The sequence below is a fragment of the Aphelocoma coerulescens genome, chromosome 3 (genome assembly GCF_041296385.1).
Source record: "Aphelocoma coerulescens isolate FSJ_1873_10779 chromosome 3, UR_Acoe_1.0, whole genome shotgun sequence".
Taxonomy (NCBI): domain Eukaryota; kingdom Metazoa; phylum Chordata; class Aves; order Passeriformes; family Corvidae; genus Aphelocoma; species Aphelocoma coerulescens.
In genome coordinates this window covers 1,892,390-1,910,510 of record NC_091016.1, presented here as the reverse complement: position 1 = coordinate 1,910,510, position 18,121 = coordinate 1,892,390, and the positions used below count along the sequence as shown (strand labels likewise).

General features: G+C 43.5%; 1 protein-coding gene across 6 annotated transcripts in view; it reads right to left on the bottom strand.

Moving 5' to 3' along the window:
- CFAP61 (cilia and flagella associated protein 61) overlaps window positions 1-18,121 on the bottom strand; it is a 90,919-nt gene that overhangs the window by 63,952 nt on the left and 8,846 nt on the right. For all 6 annotated transcript variants that reach the window (XM_069008761.1, XM_069008759.1, XM_069008756.1 and 3 more), the window contains 9 exons: window positions 16,031-16,163; window positions 13,902-14,055; window positions 10,189-10,280; window positions 9,652-9,839; window positions 6,533-6,572; window positions 5,194-5,333; window positions 1,961-2,087; window positions 1,562-1,639; window positions 108-314 (listed from right to left, as the gene is read on the bottom strand). In XM_069008761.1, coding sequence (XP_068864862.1) covers window positions 108-314; window positions 1,562-1,639; window positions 1,961-2,087; window positions 5,194-5,333; window positions 6,533-6,572; window positions 9,652-9,839; window positions 10,189-10,280; window positions 13,902-14,055; window positions 16,031-16,163 — 1,159 coding nt within the window. The remainder of the gene's footprint in view (window positions 1-107; window positions 315-1,561; window positions 1,640-1,960; window positions 2,088-5,193; window positions 5,334-6,532; window positions 6,573-9,651; window positions 9,840-10,188; window positions 10,281-13,901; window positions 14,056-16,030; window positions 16,164-18,121) is intronic.

The window sequence follows — 18,121 nt, the reverse complement described above, 5'->3', positions numbered from 1 at the left end:
TTGCCAAGAAAACCCCTGCTTGCAGTCATTCACAGAAGCAAATAAAAAATAAAGCGAGAAAAGGTACCAATATTTAATACAAGAAATACAAATTACTTTCTCCTTACCTGGCCCTCCACACATTCTGGATAAATAGGGTAGTAAAGAGAAGATTTGTGACCCAAGCGAAGAATCTCCTTTAGAAAGTATTTTGTATAGTGATGAAATACAGGATTTAAGACAAAGTGGCAAAGATGTCCATGTTCCTCTTGCTGGTGGTGATTAAAACGAATAAAGTCCTCAATGTTGTAGTGTGCTTGAATATACTCAATATCCTGGAAAATTAGGAATTTGTGAGTCAGCAGTGACCAGCAGCTACCTTGACAGGATTTGAGCAAATACCAACCAATGAGTCACTTTCTATCAATCAAGGAACTACATTCGAACACTGAAATTAAGTGTCTGTGAGAGCCGTTCTCAGCTAAGGGCACTGACTGAACAGACTTTTCTTGAAAATATTTTCATTGTATCAAAGCCTCTCCTTGCAGCTTGCCCTTATTTACAAGGACTGCACAGCTAACCCTTTCCCCACAACATCTGATACAGGTTAACAGATATCCATGGAGGGGAAAAAATCCCCACCTGTTTTTCTGAGTTCAAGGCACAGAAGCCCAGGCTGTCCCTCTCACCAAACTCCAGCTGAGAAAGGGAATTCTACAGAGCAGAGCTGTGTAGAAATGCCCTCTGACAAGTGTTCCCTGTTGAAGTGATAACCTGGTATTTTTACATATTTATTCACTCAGTCTATCCTCTTAGCTCTTAATATAATCAAGAGAATTACTCTTGGAAACAGGAGTGACTCTTCTATTGTAAAAACTAAGCATTAGAACTGCTGAACAACCTAAAATCCACCTTTTTGGTCCTAGCAGAATACCACAAAAGTAAGACTTGGAGAATGTTTACTTTTCAATAATAATGTGCAATGTCTTCTATTACTCCATCAGAGAATAGGCTTTTCTTTGTTTTCAAGTGCATGATTCACAATCATTCAGAACCTACTGTTGGAGAAAAAAGTTATGAAAGCAAATCTAGAAGGAGAATTACTGCTCTTTGAAGGACTTGTGGCAAAGCTGCTCATTGACTTGGAAAGCAGAAGGTAAACATGTGATTAAGCACGTATTTAGAGGTAGAATGGCTTTGTGCTAAAGCACCAAAACAGTGGAGGAGGAAAACTTTCAGGACACAGCAGCAGCTTCTTGAAAATAACAGGATAATTTTTTAATCTGTGTGTCAATCATTATCTACGAGAAGAGAAGTAATACAGAGTGGACATAGGCTGGAGAGCAAGGGAGCTTCTAGAAGCAGCATTTTCACAGAAGCTTTGTTAGGCACACAAACAAGAAAGTCCACTGCAAAACCATGTCCTTGAAAGACATCTCTTTTAAATATCTCCAGGGATGGTGACTCCACCATTTCTCTGGGCAGCCTTTTCCATTACCTGATCATCTTTACAAGCACAAAACTCAGCCTTTAGTGTGAAGACCAAGCACCACAAAGCCCATGGAACACAAACAGAATTTACCATTTCATCCCTAGTGACAGAAACACCAACGATTTGATCCAAAACTTCTGCTACGAAAGCCCGTACTGGCATCCCATCCTGCAAGGCAAAGGCAACAGACACATATTCCAATTTCAGTAGAATCTCTTTTTAATGGTAACTGTGTATTTCACCACAGAGTCCCAGTTAAAACACCTTCCTCACAGTGCACCTCCCAGGCACCATCCCGCTTTAGCCAGTCTGCCCCCCACGAGGGCCCTGTTTAAGCCAGGTGTTGCTGGACTCTGGACCTTTCCTCACGGAAGTTTCGGTTTGGATACAGCTGCTGCAGGAGTGCTACACACTCAGCCACTACTTCAGTCCTGGGTTAAGTCCTGATCTTAGGACAGAACTGAACACGTATCTGCAAGAAATACTCGCCGGATCTTTGCGAGCCTCAGTGAATATCTTTGAGTCATTCCATATCTCTTCATCCAAGCTAAGAGTTTCAACGAGCATTTTGACACCCTGTAGGTCATCGATTGTTGCTTTTCTTACGTTAAATGACCTAAAAAAGGACAAAAAAAAAAAAAAAAGAAAGTTGACTCTGTGACAAAATGAAAACAACTGCCAGGCTTAAGACAACACATGCTTCATGAGTACCAACCACATCTTTCAGAAGCTGTAACTGATTGCCAAATGACTCTTGTTCCAAAGGTAGATATTAACTTATTGCATGGTAATAGAAAAGATCAGATTATCTACTTGACTACTTGAGACAACTCCAGAATCCTGCTTTATCTGCTATTAAACACTCAGCCCAATCTGTAACTACAGGTATCACCTGTCTTCCAGTGAGTAAAAGTCAGCAATAAAGGGAGGCAAAGAACCCTAAAATGAACGTGGAACCTGTAGCTGCACACTACAGCACATGGGGAAAAAAGCAAGAGAAAAACAGGGAAAGACAAGAAAAAATGAAAAAAGGAGAGAGAAAAAATAAACCTGAGACAAGTGTCATGGTATAAAGTAAAGCAGGAACATAAATTTCTCTAAGAACAGATTACCAACTTTTGTTTTAGGCCTTGATGCTTCAAACAGTAACACGTGAGGATAAACCTCCATGACTGCAGTGCCTCTGCTAAGTGTGGAGTGCCAGTTGGCAATCACACAGCAGTGACGTGGTATCAAACTGCCTGTGCCACGCACGGAACATCGCACCTACAGACAGCAGTGACCTGGCACTCGGCTCCCTTACAGACTGCCAGCAAACATCTTCCCACCTACTAATTAGGAAGAAAATTCACCTCGCAGTGACAGTCTACAGCAGCTGAGGAGCTCTCCCAAAGTCTGTCAAAGGCAGCAACCCCTTCCTGGTTACACACAGCTCGTGCAGCAAACACTTGTGGAGTGCTGTTCAAGAAGCTGAACTACAGCTTCAGTTCCAAGAAGTAAGTCCTTTCACCCACGGATGAAAACTAGCAATTCACGTAGTATAAGTTTTTTTATTCCTGTTCTTCTCACTTTCAATTTAAAAGTGGATGTGCTGTTCTTCAGCCTCAGTCACACTGAGAGGCATTTTGTGGAATATGGATTTAATGAATAGCACTGGTACCTTAAAAACCCCAAACTTACCAAGATTCTGGTATGAGAAATTTCACAGTTCAATCTACTGACCATTTTTCAGCGCTCAAAAGCATACATTTGGTTACTAAATTACAAACTAATCCTGAACTTCCACAGCTTTTCACACATTTCCAGTGTAAATTCCAAGAGCCAACAAGTGCTGAGGACGACGGCCAGCAGGCCCAGCAATGTGGTTCACTCTGCAGCCCCAGTGTGCCATTCTCCTGCCGCTCCCCAGCCCAGGTTTGCCCCCACCCATGCCCCAGAGAAGGCAGCTGTGCCTACAGGGAACTGCATCTCGAACATGACAAAATCAGAACATGTGAAAAGTTGAAACTGCGTTTCTTTTTTTTTCATAGGCAGATGCACCAGCTCCACTGTGAGTATGGAATACGGGAAAGACTAACCAAGGTCTGTACTCATTTCTCTCCCAGCAATGAATTAACTCATTCTAGATCCTCAAGTCCTTTGACTGCTCAGAGACAAGGACACTATTATTATTATTATTATTATGCTTTTTAGTGAAAATTGAGGGAAAGTATCCATTAAGCACCTCAGCCTATGCCTTGTCATCTATTTTTTTCTCCTTCACTGTTAAGTAGCAGACTCACAGTTCCATTTGCTGCACTCTTGCTTTTTGTGTACTTAACACTTTTTCTTATTCCTTTTACTGCCCGTACTAATCAGGAGCTCATTTTGTACCTGTGCCTCTTCCGACTTTGCCCTTTCATGTCTCCATATTCCCCTCTTCTTATCCTGTTTTTCTTTTAGTCCATTTTCTGTGACTTCCTTTTCACTTGCATGCTTTTGAAAGCCATAGGTGCAAGTACAATGTATTGATCTTTCACTTTCACAGATTTTGGTTATTTCCAAAGAGTATCTGCCGCTGCACCCTGTGGGTTTTGTTCTGCAGAAACTTTCCAAAAGCTTACTCTGGCTTCTCCTAAAGCTTTTCTGATCCTGAACCTCAGTGAGCAGCTATTTTTCCTTACTATCCTGCAAAGCTGCAGGGGGATTTGGCAAATGCTACCGATGACCCTATTTTGTTTTCATGGAAGGGCTGGTGTCAATTGGAATTTGCACAATGTAATCAGAATAGTAACTTTTTTTTAAAAAGCCTTGATAACAACTTGAATTTTGCCCAAAATCACAAGAGGACATATGACTTCCAACCCTACTGGTGGATTACTGAGCAGCTGGGCCTGAGATTACCAGGAATTACTCCAGTGGCTCTCTCTCCAGCCAGCTGGATTCTTATTCAGGACCCAGAAGCACAGTTTCATCCCAGGGTAAAAAGCTTCTGCCTAGGTCCAAGAGCAGCTGGCCAGTTCCTGCATGAACTATTTGTGTACCACCAAAGGTGATTAATATGCAACTAAACCTAGAAGTATTTTGCTAAAACCACACAGTATTTAGCTACATTAAGATCAAAACCAAAAAAAAGAATCTCTAACTGTGCCACAATTTAAGCTTGGTCTTTGGGCCAGAATAGGCTTGCTATACAAGCAAAGCTTTGGAAAATTCGTTCCACATAACAGAAGTCACAGCAAGAAAGGTTTGGTGTCCTAGTTCAGTGATACCTCAGCCTACAAAGTGTTCAGAGCATCACAGAAACTGAAGGCATGAAATAAATGATTCAACACCAAAAGTAAAAGAGAAAGCATGTATTACAGATACTCAACAATGCTACTGCTGTGATCTGTACATCCCAGAAACACGTGACAACAGTTCTCTTAAGAAAGCTACAGCATATTTCCAAGAATTAAGTTACACCAGGCTATCAGGTGTCAGTGTCACACAACCTGACCCACATCCCCAAAGCCAAACACAGCACCATGTTTGTCTGCTGGCCTTGGCCCACAACCAGGCAACTTGGAGCTGCTTGTCTGTACCGACGTCCACCTTCCCTACCTTAGTACTGTACACACAAATCCCAAATGAATGCTCTCGCTGCGCTTGGGTTTTACTGAGAGGACACTCCACACAAACGCTGGCAGCTGGGTCCCACAGCAGCCCGGAGCACAGCAGTGCTGTCCCGAGGAACGACTCACGTGAGCAATCCCGCCCGGTGGAACACGTACAGCTCCCGGCCCAGCCTGGAAGTGCAGCAAGGGACAGCCCGGACAAAGCTCTGGATCAGGGGGAACGCCGGGACATGATGCGGCACCAGGATGACACACAAGTCTCTGTCCTGAAAGAGATTGGCAGGCCATAAAGGCGATCGCTAAGCTTTACCCTAAGCCCTCGGAGAGGACAGACAGCCCTGAATGTGGGGCTTACACTGCACACACCCAAGCATTGCTCTGCCCGGGCAGCACCAAGGAACCAACAGCTCAGAAATGGCTTCACTTTAGGCAAACTACGGGGTGAACTTTCCTTACTAATCTGGTGATTCCATAGTGACATTTTATTTCAAAGACGGACATTGTTGGATGGATAAATGGCATAAATTTGAAGCATTTTCTGGGTTCACTCTCTCTAGGAATTTCTTTGGTGGTAAGCAGTGTTTTTGAGCGTGCTGTTCTTAGGGCCAAGTCTGTGTCTCTGGTACCCAGGGCCTGACTCTAAGGCACACTGTCATGCAGTTACTTGCTACAACACTCTGGTGAGCATTAAGATATCTCAGAAAGTGGACTTGGTTACCTCAGATAGAGCGATCGCATGGAGAATTAGCGGTAGATAGCTACTGCACCGTGAATCCAGAGTACCACTGTTCAGTCTACAGGCAAATACTATGAATCTCCTTAATACCACTGTTTTACAGGCTTTAAATCCACCTCCTTATATTTTTTTTTCCTGATTTGGTTTTTAATTTAGGTACATTCTGGATCTATACATGATTTGAAAAGAGTTTGAAGCATTTCTTTTCTAAATCTGCATCTCAGAGAAGACCTGACGGAACATGAACTAGATGACTGTTTACAAGAGCATGTAGTGCCAGGGAAATGCCTTCACACTGACAGAGAGTAGGTTTAGATTAGACAGTAAGAAAAAATTCTTCCCTGTGAGAGTGGGGAGGCCCTGGCACAGGTTGCCCAGAGAAGCTGTGGCTGCTCCATCACCGGAAGCATCCAAGGCCAGGTTGGACAAGGCTTGGAGGAACCTGGGATAGTGGAAGGTATCCTGCCTATGGAAGGGATGGACTGGATGATCCCTAAGTTCCTTTCCAACCCAAACTATTCCAGGATTCTAGGATAAACAGAGATATGCATTCCATGAAGTCCAGAAGCAGCTAAGGAGGTGAGTAGCTCGGCCCAGGGCAACCAGGTCCAGCACACTTGTGTGGGGCACAGACTCCCTGGAGCAGCAGACCCAAAACCCCTGGCTGCCAGCTGCGCTGCTGTCCCACTGCACACCACACAAAACCACTCCAAATTCCATTATACTCACCGGGAAAACACTGAAAGCATAATGCAAAAAATCCAGTGACCTGCAACCAAGAGCAAATATTGTTAAGTAAAGCACATACCAGACTGCTCTGATGCACTGTGATATTGACATCCCTGCAATTGCAGGAACATTCATTCACAGCCGATCAGACGATCCCGACAGATCATCAGTAATCAGCTGCTGATGTGCCATGCTGCACAGCGATTTCTGACTTCTAGAGCTTAAAGCATCATTATTAACAGGAATAACCAGAATGTTTGACCTAGTACACGAGGCTCCTCACTAAAAGGGCGGGGGGTAGGAACAAACAAAACATTGGCTCTCATGTTGTTGACTCCAGCCTCTTCAGAAGCCATTCCTGGACTGTCACAGCAGCATTAGTATACAGCAAATATTAATTCAGTTGTTGCTATGCTCCACAGTATTTTCAGCCAGCACCTGTGACTGAGCTCTGTGACTTTCCACTCAGGAAAACCTGCCCGATGTGCTCTGACAGACTAACAGGAACATCAATACTTAGAATTGTTTTACAACACTTCTTTCCACTTCCCTCCCACTGACTTAGAGCTACCCCAATCTCTTTTCCATGCTGACAGCAAATTGTGACATTTCAGTTTAAAAAGACTTGAAAAATCTCACCAAAGCCCTGCTGTTCTCCCATGTGTAAGGATATCAAAGAGCTCAAAATCCAGTTATGCTGAAACTTCATAAAACATTTTTCCACCACACAAGATGTGTCTTTTGAAGAAATTCTAAACAGATATAACTCACCTATAAATACTGATAAATCCCCTCCTCCTTTCAGAACTGTAATTAAGCTCCTTTTAATTACCTCTTTAATAATATTACTTAAAAGAGAAATATTTCTAATTGCAATATCCACACTCGAATGTAAACTTAAAGCTGCAAGTACAGATCAGGATTGGGGTATGATATGTTCACCTATACAATACATAATTAAGACTAGTTAACAGAACAGCTAACCAGGGGAAAGGAAAATGCCATTGCAATGTAGTTTTCTCTCTGGTATCCAGGGCCTTGCTGGCAGCAAGGACCACAAGACTTGAGGCGGGAGATTTTTCTGGAGGCTTAGAAAAGATCAGCAGATAAGCCAGCCAGCAGTTCAGTTCCTTCACATTTCACTCTCAATGCACAAACAAGCCACATAACAGCTCTGGATTTAGGAGATGGCAACACTTAGCAGCTTCACTGGGTAACAATTCCCGAGGAGCAAACTTCCCTCGGGGCTAAGATGCAATCACACCTACACTTCAATCAAACTGCTATTTCTGGGTCCGTGCTGTGCAAGGCCAGCAGAAACTCCCTCAAGACAAGATTCCAGGCTGCAGTCAGCATCACCTCCTGCCCTCCTTTACGTGTATTTGCTTTGCTAATATTTCTTTTACAGGCAGGTGGATCAAGCAAAGGCAAGCCAGAGAAGCATCCAAGCAAAATGTTTGAAAACACCAAGATCGACAGAGTCCTCAGCTCTACGTGAGGTAATCTCAGGAAAAGTCTTCAGACAGGAATGCTATCTTCTCCAGATACCCATCTTGGAATCCACACTGCTCCACAAATGTCTCCAGGTAAAAAAGACTGGGACCACAGCATTGAATGATAAATGCAGTGAGAAATGCCTTGAACAGAAACAGACATAGATACAAAGCACAGAGCATCAGACAGGGGCAAAAAAGGGACAGATCCTTATCCCAAGCAGGAAACTATGAGCAGAGAACTCGAGAAGCCCACAGTGAGATTATTTCCTGACATAGGTCTCCACCACAGCTCCGAACTGCTGTTTCAGTATAGTGGAGTCATTCCAGAGCAAGCCTCACTAACATTTTAAAATAAAGCCATCTTATGCTGCAATAATTACCTCGTTTGAATTTTTACACTGGACTGGCCATCAATTAACTGTTCTGGAACAGTCTCTCTGCAGTGCAATTGTTCTCATCACACATCAGTTGATCAATGCTTCTAAGTACAACACAGACTTCTAGCACTGCATTTCACTAATTAAACTAGTTCTTAACAAACTTGAGCTATATTACTGGGTATATATCACTTGGGAAATAGTACCCAAAAGACTATGTCTTTGCTTTGGTAACTTTGGATATTTGCATTTGCAGCAGATTCAGTGTTTGATCCCCTTGAGTAGGTGTGCTCCTTAATCAAGAAACAGCTCAACAAATAGAACCAGTTTTCCAGAAATTCTGATTTTTCTTCTCAGTGAAGTTTACCCTTACACTTCCTCTATGCCAGAGGAGTTCAGAAGTTGTTACTTATCGATGACTTCTACTACTACAAGTAGATACATGTTTTTTCAAATGCTATTACAGATGTTGAACTCATCTATCACATCCTTAACTCCTGATGCCTGGTGTCTGCAGACATGACATGGATTTGAAAGCATGGAAGATCCTGGGTTTGGTCAGCTGCTTCATCTATTCTGTACCTTCTTTCTACCATCAGATCAAAAAGGGACAAAGTTCCTGGAAAAGTTTCTGCTGATGTGGTTGAATATAGGTTTGTTCTTTGAGAGTGAAGAGAAATTTTGGAAGAAAAAAAGGCTAAACCCCATTTACAGCCCTATTCTAATCCACCAAGATCTAAGAGTCCAAGGTCAGCAGCAGCCATCATGTTAAAAAACCTTTTGTCTCCCCCAACCGCAGAGGATTCTAGAAAACAGAAAAATTTCTCTCAGTGGTTGGAGACAGTGTTTAGAATGGGAACATTTCCCTGCAGAGTTCAGAACAGCTTTATTGCCCCATGCAGTGAGATGACCACTACTGTAACATGTAGCTCCTCTTGCAGCTAGCCAGCTTCAGAATGAGTGTCTCTATAGAAGGAAGAAGCAGCCTTTTTCCACAACCTCAACTCACATTTATTTCCAACAAAAATGAATTCTTCACTTTTTGCCCCCACAGACCTACCAGAAATAGGAAGTTGCAAGTGGAGGTTGAAAAACTATTACTGAAGGTAAAAGAAGCAGGCAAGAAAGAGGTCAGAAAAAATCCCACCTAACTGGAGCAAGTGCTGTCACTTTCTGATTTGTCCTAAAAACGTAACCTTGAAAATGGTTATTAACGGAAAAGCAGTGACTATTCCTCTGTACTTACCTTGTTTCATACTTCTCATCGATACAAAACAGACGGATACAGAAAGCATTTGAAGCTCCTCTGTACACAGGATGCAAATCCCCTTCCTCATCAGTCTCCAGGAAAGGTGCTGCTGAGCCTTCAGAGCCGGTGGTGCTGACATCACCTACCAGCAGTTCAGTCTGGGAAACGGCCACGGCTCCACCCTTCTGCAACAATAACAGACAAGGGATGACTTGCAACATTTCACAAAGTATTTTCATTATTTAAGCCCCATCCTTTCTCTCCTCTCAGTGACCCTTTCTTCCCTCCCTGATGGCTGCACATGGGGAACTGGATGGGCAAACTCACCCTGACCAGTAACACTGACCCCCTCCCTCCAAGACCCCAGCCAGAGCAGCTTCTGACCTGTGCCCCACAGCAGAGGCACGTGAGGGTCAGAGCAGAGGACGGGGCAGGAGGGGAACTCAGCAGTATTCGCTTGTCCTCATCTCTGCCAGCCTTGCTCCATATATCAGCTCGGAGAGGGATCAGCACGGCTGGGTACAGCAGCATTACCTGCACAGCTGCATCTGCACCAGCAACATCTTCCAAGTTTTGAGAAGAAACAGGCTCTGGCTCTTGGCTTGTTTGGTTGCTTTCACCTTTATCTGAGCAAAGAAAAAGAGAAAGCGCATAAGGTTTAGTAGTGCGAGCTCAACCCTCAGAACTACAACGATAGCTGGAGCGGGCCAGGCTACCTCTGTCAAAAGATTTCATTTTAACCAGCACAGTTAAAACAGACCCTCCTATAGTTACTTGGCTAGAGCTTCATTAGACTACTTGATTTCAAAGCAAAAAATAAATCCGGGGAATTGGTTGTAAAATAAGACCTGAACAAGACAGTTTGGGAGCAATTCCTATGTCAAATTTTTACCCTATCTGAACTGAAGAACAGGAGTCAGTGTATTGACTGGTGTCTTCATGTGTGTTGCTAACTTGCTTTTTGGTGATCATAAGGACAAGCAAGGGCTCTTCATTCTCAAATCAGTTCTCCTAAAAGAACTGAAATTCAGGTTAAATCCTAGTCAAACCAGAACTCTTACTTGTGCAATAAGGGACAAGAAACAGGGATTTAAATTCCTTTATAAATTTTACACAATAAACTCTTTGAGGTGTCGGTGTTGCTGCTGAAGAAAACACATCAAGCAAGGACGCCCTTGAATTTGGAAGATCCAGTAACATAAGGAAGTCAAGGTTTCTGAGCTCCAAGAAGAATAAAAAATAAGCTTCAGAAAACAACAGCATTCATCCCTTCTCCCTCTGTTTGCCTTGGGACACCCACGTAAGCTACATTCACAGACAGACGCATTTCTTCACACAGTAATGGGCACTTTTATTAAAAATACCTCAAAGGTTTAAAATAATTTAGCCAGAACTATTTAGAAAAAAAAAAAAATCTTATCTCAGAATCTGTTTCCCTGTCAATAAAAGAGTGCAGATGCAACATGCAGGGCAAGGGGAAATGCAGGGGGTAGGAATCATGGATTCTCTGGGGGTATCACAGATGTGAGCCTTCACAGAAATGATCAAATGTCATCTCGATTAACCAGCTCCATTTCTCATTACCAACAGCCTTGCAGGTGTCAGAACTTAATTAATACAAGTCTCTTGTTGTCATGTAAATATTGATATGTTGTTTCTGACTTTATACTAAAACACAAATCCTCAATGGCTCCACCATCCACTCCTGTCAGACGTGGCTGCATCGCTGTTTACAGACATGCTGTACACGAGCGATGGGAAGAACTGCAATATTGTCACTAAATCAAGTAAGGACCACAAACTAAGAAAATTAAAATAATTCCGTGATTGCTGGGTTGTTAGCTGAGGTACAGTCAGCAGGATCAAGAAGCCAGTTCACCATGAGGCCTGATGAAAAGCCCTTGAATCATTCCCACTGCATCATGTTTTCTAGCAACTAATTCATGACACCATATAGAGTAACAACCAAATTACTGTAATTACCCTGAAACCTAAGTGGCATATCAGTACAGACTGCTGTATACTCTTTCATTATTATTCAGTATTGCATTTTGAAAGGAAAAATAATGTCAACCTGTGGTCTCTACTTAAAAGCTAAAGAGCTTGAAAAAATATCCTTTTCATATGTAGGAACATAAAATTACTCTACAAGGGAATGCAGCTTGCATTTTAAAATTTCCAGCCTTCAGATTCAATAAAGCCAAGCCCAGATCTTCTATGGATGTCAGGTCACTGAACCTGCCCTGTTCTCACAGCAGGGTACCAACCAGCAGCAAGTTTTCAATGCAGTCACTAAAGCAGCCTTCTTGGAACGGGCATGGCTTTGCAATATCCACAAAGGCAAACTATACGGGACTAACACCACAACAGATTTCAAGGATACAGCCTGGCCCTTGTGTTGGAAAGGCTTAACAATGGACTACTGGGATGCAACTCTTCTGTTCTGAAATGTGCAATACTACAACAATAGTTTTAATTACTATTCAGTGATAACGGAATTAATGTTCCTGAGCAGTGAACAGACAATCTTGCTATTAAGTTTCTAGTGGCTCTCTCTAGGAATAGCACCAGAGTCAGGCTCTCAGCTTATGATACTCAAGTTTCTCCTCATGTGTCCAAGATCATTAATGATTTGCACTCAAACTACCTGAAAGTCTACAAATAATTATTTTTTCCCCAGAGCTAGCTTTGTCATGCCAAATAAAGGGACACTACTATTTTAATATGTCTTACCTGAAGGCAACCCACAGGACTGCAGCTACCATCAAAACCAATAAAGTTTTTATATTAAGAGAGAAAAGAAGAGAGATAAATTCACAGGATTGCTAACCATGCTGCTTAAAACATTTCTGAAAAGCACTCAAATGCCATATTCTCAGGAAACTGAACAGAACAGCTGCTCATGCTAAGTTTTAACATATAGAACAAGTCCCATAGATTTCCTAAATGATAAAAAACATCTAACAGCTGTATTGTTAAAACCTGTAACCACATACTCACTGAAAAGCTCAGCAGCACACAATTTGCCACAAAACATGGGCCTACAGCTTGCAGTCCCTGGAGAAGGAAAGGGGACACCAGAACCAGCCCCAGGACAGGTAAGGCTGAGAGGGAGCCCTGGAGGTCACCTTGCCCAAGCCCCTGCTCGAGCAGGGTCACCCAGAGCAGACAGCCCAGGACTGGGCTCCGGCTCCTCAGTGATCTCTCTCCCTCCTCAGTCTCGTTTGTCCTCCTACCCATGTCTGTCACCTCTTCTGAACTAATGCTCCTGGAGCTGCAGGAGCACAGGATCAAACAGGAGACAGGCAGCTTCCTCCGTCTCCTCCGTGCAAGATGCTTCCTTGCAGGGGAGGGGAAGTCCACAGGAGCAGCTATGAGACCTGTTTCTCTCCCTTTTCTGTTCTGTGACTGCCAGCTTCGAGGTACCAGCTGGTGACAGCCCTGCAGCTCCCTGGTTGCCTTTTTTGCCTGCTGCTTTGTGTTCAGAAAAGCAGATCCATAACAACCTAATGGTGGAGGGGTTTTATTCCATTACTGATAATTAGTAGATAGCAAAATGTTGCCCTTCTGCACAAAAAGCCCTTTGACACTGAAAAATAAAGACAACAACTGTAAATCATTTACATGACACTTCTGTTCTACAAACAGGTGACATATTTGTGCTACTGGTTTTTATCACTCGCAGGAAGGCGGCTTGTACGTGTGTTGCAGTATCGTGTCCAATATAAAAGTGGAATAAATAGACAGTCCCTGATCTCCCAAAATCTTGTAACCCAGGAGACTGCAAACAATAAGCAAAGAGAGCAGAAGCTGAACCACAAGGAAGAAAGATGACATGAGTCAATAGGACAACATAACAGGCACAGTTAACCAGCTGCTCAGCTACTGACAGAGCTCCCCTCACCACCAGACTTTACAATCACGTCTTCATTTAGCAGCACAGCTATATCTGATAGACAGTATACTCCATGCTACAGCTTTCTGAAACTTGAAGCCTACATTTATCCCACAGCTGGCACAGGCCAGCTCCCCACAAAAAAAAAAGCCTCTGAGTCAGAGACTGAGGCTATCAAAATTCCTCTCCTCAATTAAAAAACACCAGACATCCTGCTTCAAAAACAGGTACCTTAAACTTGTGTTTTCTTGCTAGTAAAGCTATACATCCTTTTCCAGCCTCCTGCAGAACCTACTCAGGAGCTAGACACAAACACACCTTTAATCTATTTAGCACTTTAGAATACAGATACCTCCTTGAACACTCGGCTTCCGTGGCACTTTGAGAATATCCTCAGGATGTGGTTTACAGAGTCCATGGAAAGGCCCTAAGTCAAAACACTCTTGAAACAAGGAAACGTTCACGTGAGAACATAAGCTCATGAATCCTACTGCAGTGCCACCAACCTGGAAGATAAAAGCCATGTCACACAAACCTGTCATTCTAGGTCAGGACAAAAAAAACTGAACAAAAAACTTCTGAAACATCAACTTTTATGTTCCATCTCTGACTGTGCATTACAGAAAAGTATAAAGGAACTATTTCAGCAGAAGCTAAATATCCTTTTTAACTTTTAGCTTGTAACACATGTATTAGGACCTCTGCAGTAGATGTTCTAATTCCTTTTTAGCTATGACTTGCAAGAATACTAGCTCTAGAGATGGGCCAAATAATGACCTGGTGTTTCAGTAAAATATTTGTTACGGCAAATAAAAAAACATACTTCAAAAACTGCATCATTCTCTTTAAAGTTAGAGTGCAGCTGAAGTAGAACCTGCATTCAGATAGCTGTAATGGTTCTCACATTACCAGACACTGATCTGCACCTAAATTGGGCTCAAACTGAAAAGTGTATTTTACTCTCCTAAGAAATTAACAACTCAAGAAATCAATTATGTATTATATAAGGAGTATCTAATGCAGCATGTACTGTTTGCAGCACTTATAAGCCCCAAATATATTTCTGTGTTCTGAAAAAATCCAAGAGCTAGTCTTAAAAACCAAACGCCCTGGCAAACATGGGAGCGATGGGATCCCTGCAATGCTGGCACCCACGGTACTCTGGATGCCTGACTGCTGCTGGAGTTCCCAGCAAGCTGCATCCTCAGCAAGACAACACACTGGGACCCGGGAGAACTGGCATGCTGGAGAGCTTCTGGCTTTCACCTGAGACAACTCTAGAAGAAGGAAGCTCTTTAATTTTTAGTACTGTGTGCAACTTTCTGGTGAAACACATTATCAAAACACATTTTCTTTCCTCATCAATACACAATGAAAGCCTTTATAAACCTAAAGAAAACTCAAAGGCTGGATTTGTACAGCTGTTTTATCAGGCCATCGGCACTTCAATAAAGACTTTTAGAAGTGTGACGTTTAATTTTTCTGCCCTCAAACAACAAGTGATTGTTTGTTTGCCTTGTTTGCGTAACCAACAAAGCTGGGGTGTGCAGTTGCCTGGCTGCTATGTAATTTCAGGCCCAAGGCTCAGCAGAGGCTGATTAACCAATCCATCTACCATATGTGCAAAAAGAGGCTGCCAGCTTCGTTCTCCGCAGGGAAAATTGGCATCCATCGTGGTTTGCGTGGAGGTGCCTTCCCAATCTGCCGTGGCAGCGGCTGCCCGGATAAACGGGGGGCCTGAAACACCTTTCGGTGGTCTCACATGGAGCTCTGAACGTGCCACTGAAATGTATTATTTATAGCAATGGCCCTCTGCAATGTGCCATTACACTAATGGTGCATTGTTTCTCATTTGGCTCCCAATGGCAGTGATTACATGTTGCAATTTTACAAAACCATTTGCCACAAAAAGCAGACTTCAGGAATTAAGGAGGTTATATTGCCTATCAGCTTGCACTACCATGCACAATTACTAACACATGAAAATCTTAACAGGAATTTTCAGCAGGATAACTATTACCACTCCTTTCTTATTTAAATTGATTCCTGGGTTTGTCTTCATTTCAGCAAAAATCCATTTGAGCCAAGAGAAAGAAAAATTATCTACAGCACTTTAAACTGTGAAAGGATTACTGGCTGCTCATTTTCATATGCAATATGAGCTTTCACTGGGAATGAAATCAGGTCATCTGAAATGCAAACGTCTAAAATGACAACATGGCTTCTTCAACGTGGTCCATCCAAATTCCTTGAAAGACATCTGCACAAGAACTGGGAATTGCTGCTTCATTTCTGAACTGGAAACATCACTCCTGAGGACAGACACAAACGACATTGAGAAGGGCACTTTGTGGGTACAGACCATGAATTCTACCTTCCACAGGTGGGCTGCTGATTTTATTCCCTGAGCTAGAGTGAGCTGTCACACAGGACATCTCTAATGCTATGATCAGACTAAACCAGAGCTCATGGCAGACTGACCTCACAAACAGCTGCCTGATTTTCTTCACCTTCACGTTCTATGAGATCGACAAGGAGATATTCACCGTAGGTTTCCTTCAGAGTCTCACTTTGAGGTATCCAGATTAGCATGAGATCATCATAATCTTCCATCCTACAAAAGAGAGATCAGGTAATGTCCTAAGGCTCTGCCATTAATAGGTCCTGATACTTCCGTTCTACTCCATTAACATATGGAAAAATATCACAAATATTCATTCCAAAGCCTGCACCCACAAATCACTTCACCTAGGACACACCCCCAGTGCCCACTAAAGTGAGAGTCTCAGCACCAGAGAGGCAACCAGTCCCAAAAGTCAGCAGAACCCACCAAAATCTGTACTGCCCAGTGGAGATGCTTCTCTTTCCTCAACAAAATATAAGGGAATCCCAGTTCAAATTTCTCCTGCCTCACTCTCCTTATGAGTGTGGTGGAGCACTCGTACAGGTCCCAGTCTACATGGATTTTTATTTAAACAGGCAACAGAGACTCTTTCCCATTAGACTGCTATTCCTAGCCAGGATGAACGTAACTCTGAACAAGAAAATCCAGCACTTTTACCAGAGCAGTGGTAGAATTCATTAGTCACACACGCTGTGACCATGGCACAAAGGCTCGTGGCAAACCAACTCTAACACTCGACTGCTGTCAATAACATGAAGCCACTTGTATTTATCTCTTGGAAAAATGCCGGAATTAAGTGGTGCAACCAAAAGCAGCAGAGAGGAAACTGGGGCTGTGTTGGGCTGCCATCAGGAACAAGTGCAACAAACTGCAGGGGAAGCCCTCCCTGCTTCAGGCCGGGAGCAGGCGGGTACCTCGGCTATCCCACCAACACCCCGGGCACGCCCGCGCTGGCCCGTCCCGGCGAGCCCGCCCCGGCGACACCGGAGCTGGCGGAGCCCCGCGCGGTCTCTGCCGCCACCTGGCGGCCCCGCCGGGAACGGGACGCGGCTGTTCGCTCACTTGGGATGATGCACAAGCCGCCTCCTGCACGGGAACCGGGACCAGCCTGCGGCACGACCCTCGCTCGTCAGGGATGCACAAACCTGCTGCTGCAGGGAGAACCGAGAACTTCAGAGCTTCCCTGGGTTTTGGGGAAATCCTGTTTTGCTCCAGGGCCACACTGCTCAGGTAGGGAAGTGCCCGGGTGCAATATCTGTAACTTGTAGATCATTGTTCCACACAGGCAGGAATCCAGAAACAATAAACAGATTCTCAGTGCCACTCTTTACGTGTTTCTGGATTTGGAAGGAGCCTTAAAAATAACACAGCTGGGCAAAAGAGGTTCTGTTTCTCATGGTATCAAACACTGTCCAAGCTCCCAAGCACTGCCTGACTTCAGCACAGGAGAGGTAGTCAGGGGGACTCTGGATGGTTTTGCTGCTCCTGCACACCAGAATGGACATGACCTCTAGATAAGACCACCTTTGTAATCAAGGCTAGGAAACCCTTGGATCCTGACCTTGTTCCTGCTTTTTTTTTCCCCCTCAACTAAAAGGAGGCTCCAGGAACAATGAAAACTCTGTAAAAACTTAAGGAACTCATTCTTTATCTCTCAAACCAAAATGGTCACCCTTATCTCCTTCACAGGAAGTATCCCAAGGGAAAAGCCGCAGTGAGGTTTTCTATTATCAGAATGTCACCACCTCAACACAATTAATTAGTATAGCAAATCTGCTAATGAGCTATCAAACCTCAAACAAACCAAACTACGAGGGGTAACAGAGTGAGACTGTATCCTAATTGAATGCAGTTATTTCATGGGGTGGATAATAGACACACACCTCCTCCAAACGGAACCTTGTGCCAAGTGCTCCGAGTGCCCTACGTCATTCTGCCCCGTGGGACACAAGACAAGGCCACACACAAAGGTGCAGATGGCAACTCCTGGAGACTGACCCTGTGACAGCCAATGGGACTCACACCCATTCATCTGCATGCACACTACACTGTAGGAACACAACCATTTCAACTTTTTTGTTCTCTTTTTAGTATCTTCCACCAGTACTACGGTCTTTAAAATAGTAAAGAAACCCTCCAAACCCCAGTAGCTTTCCAATACAAAAATG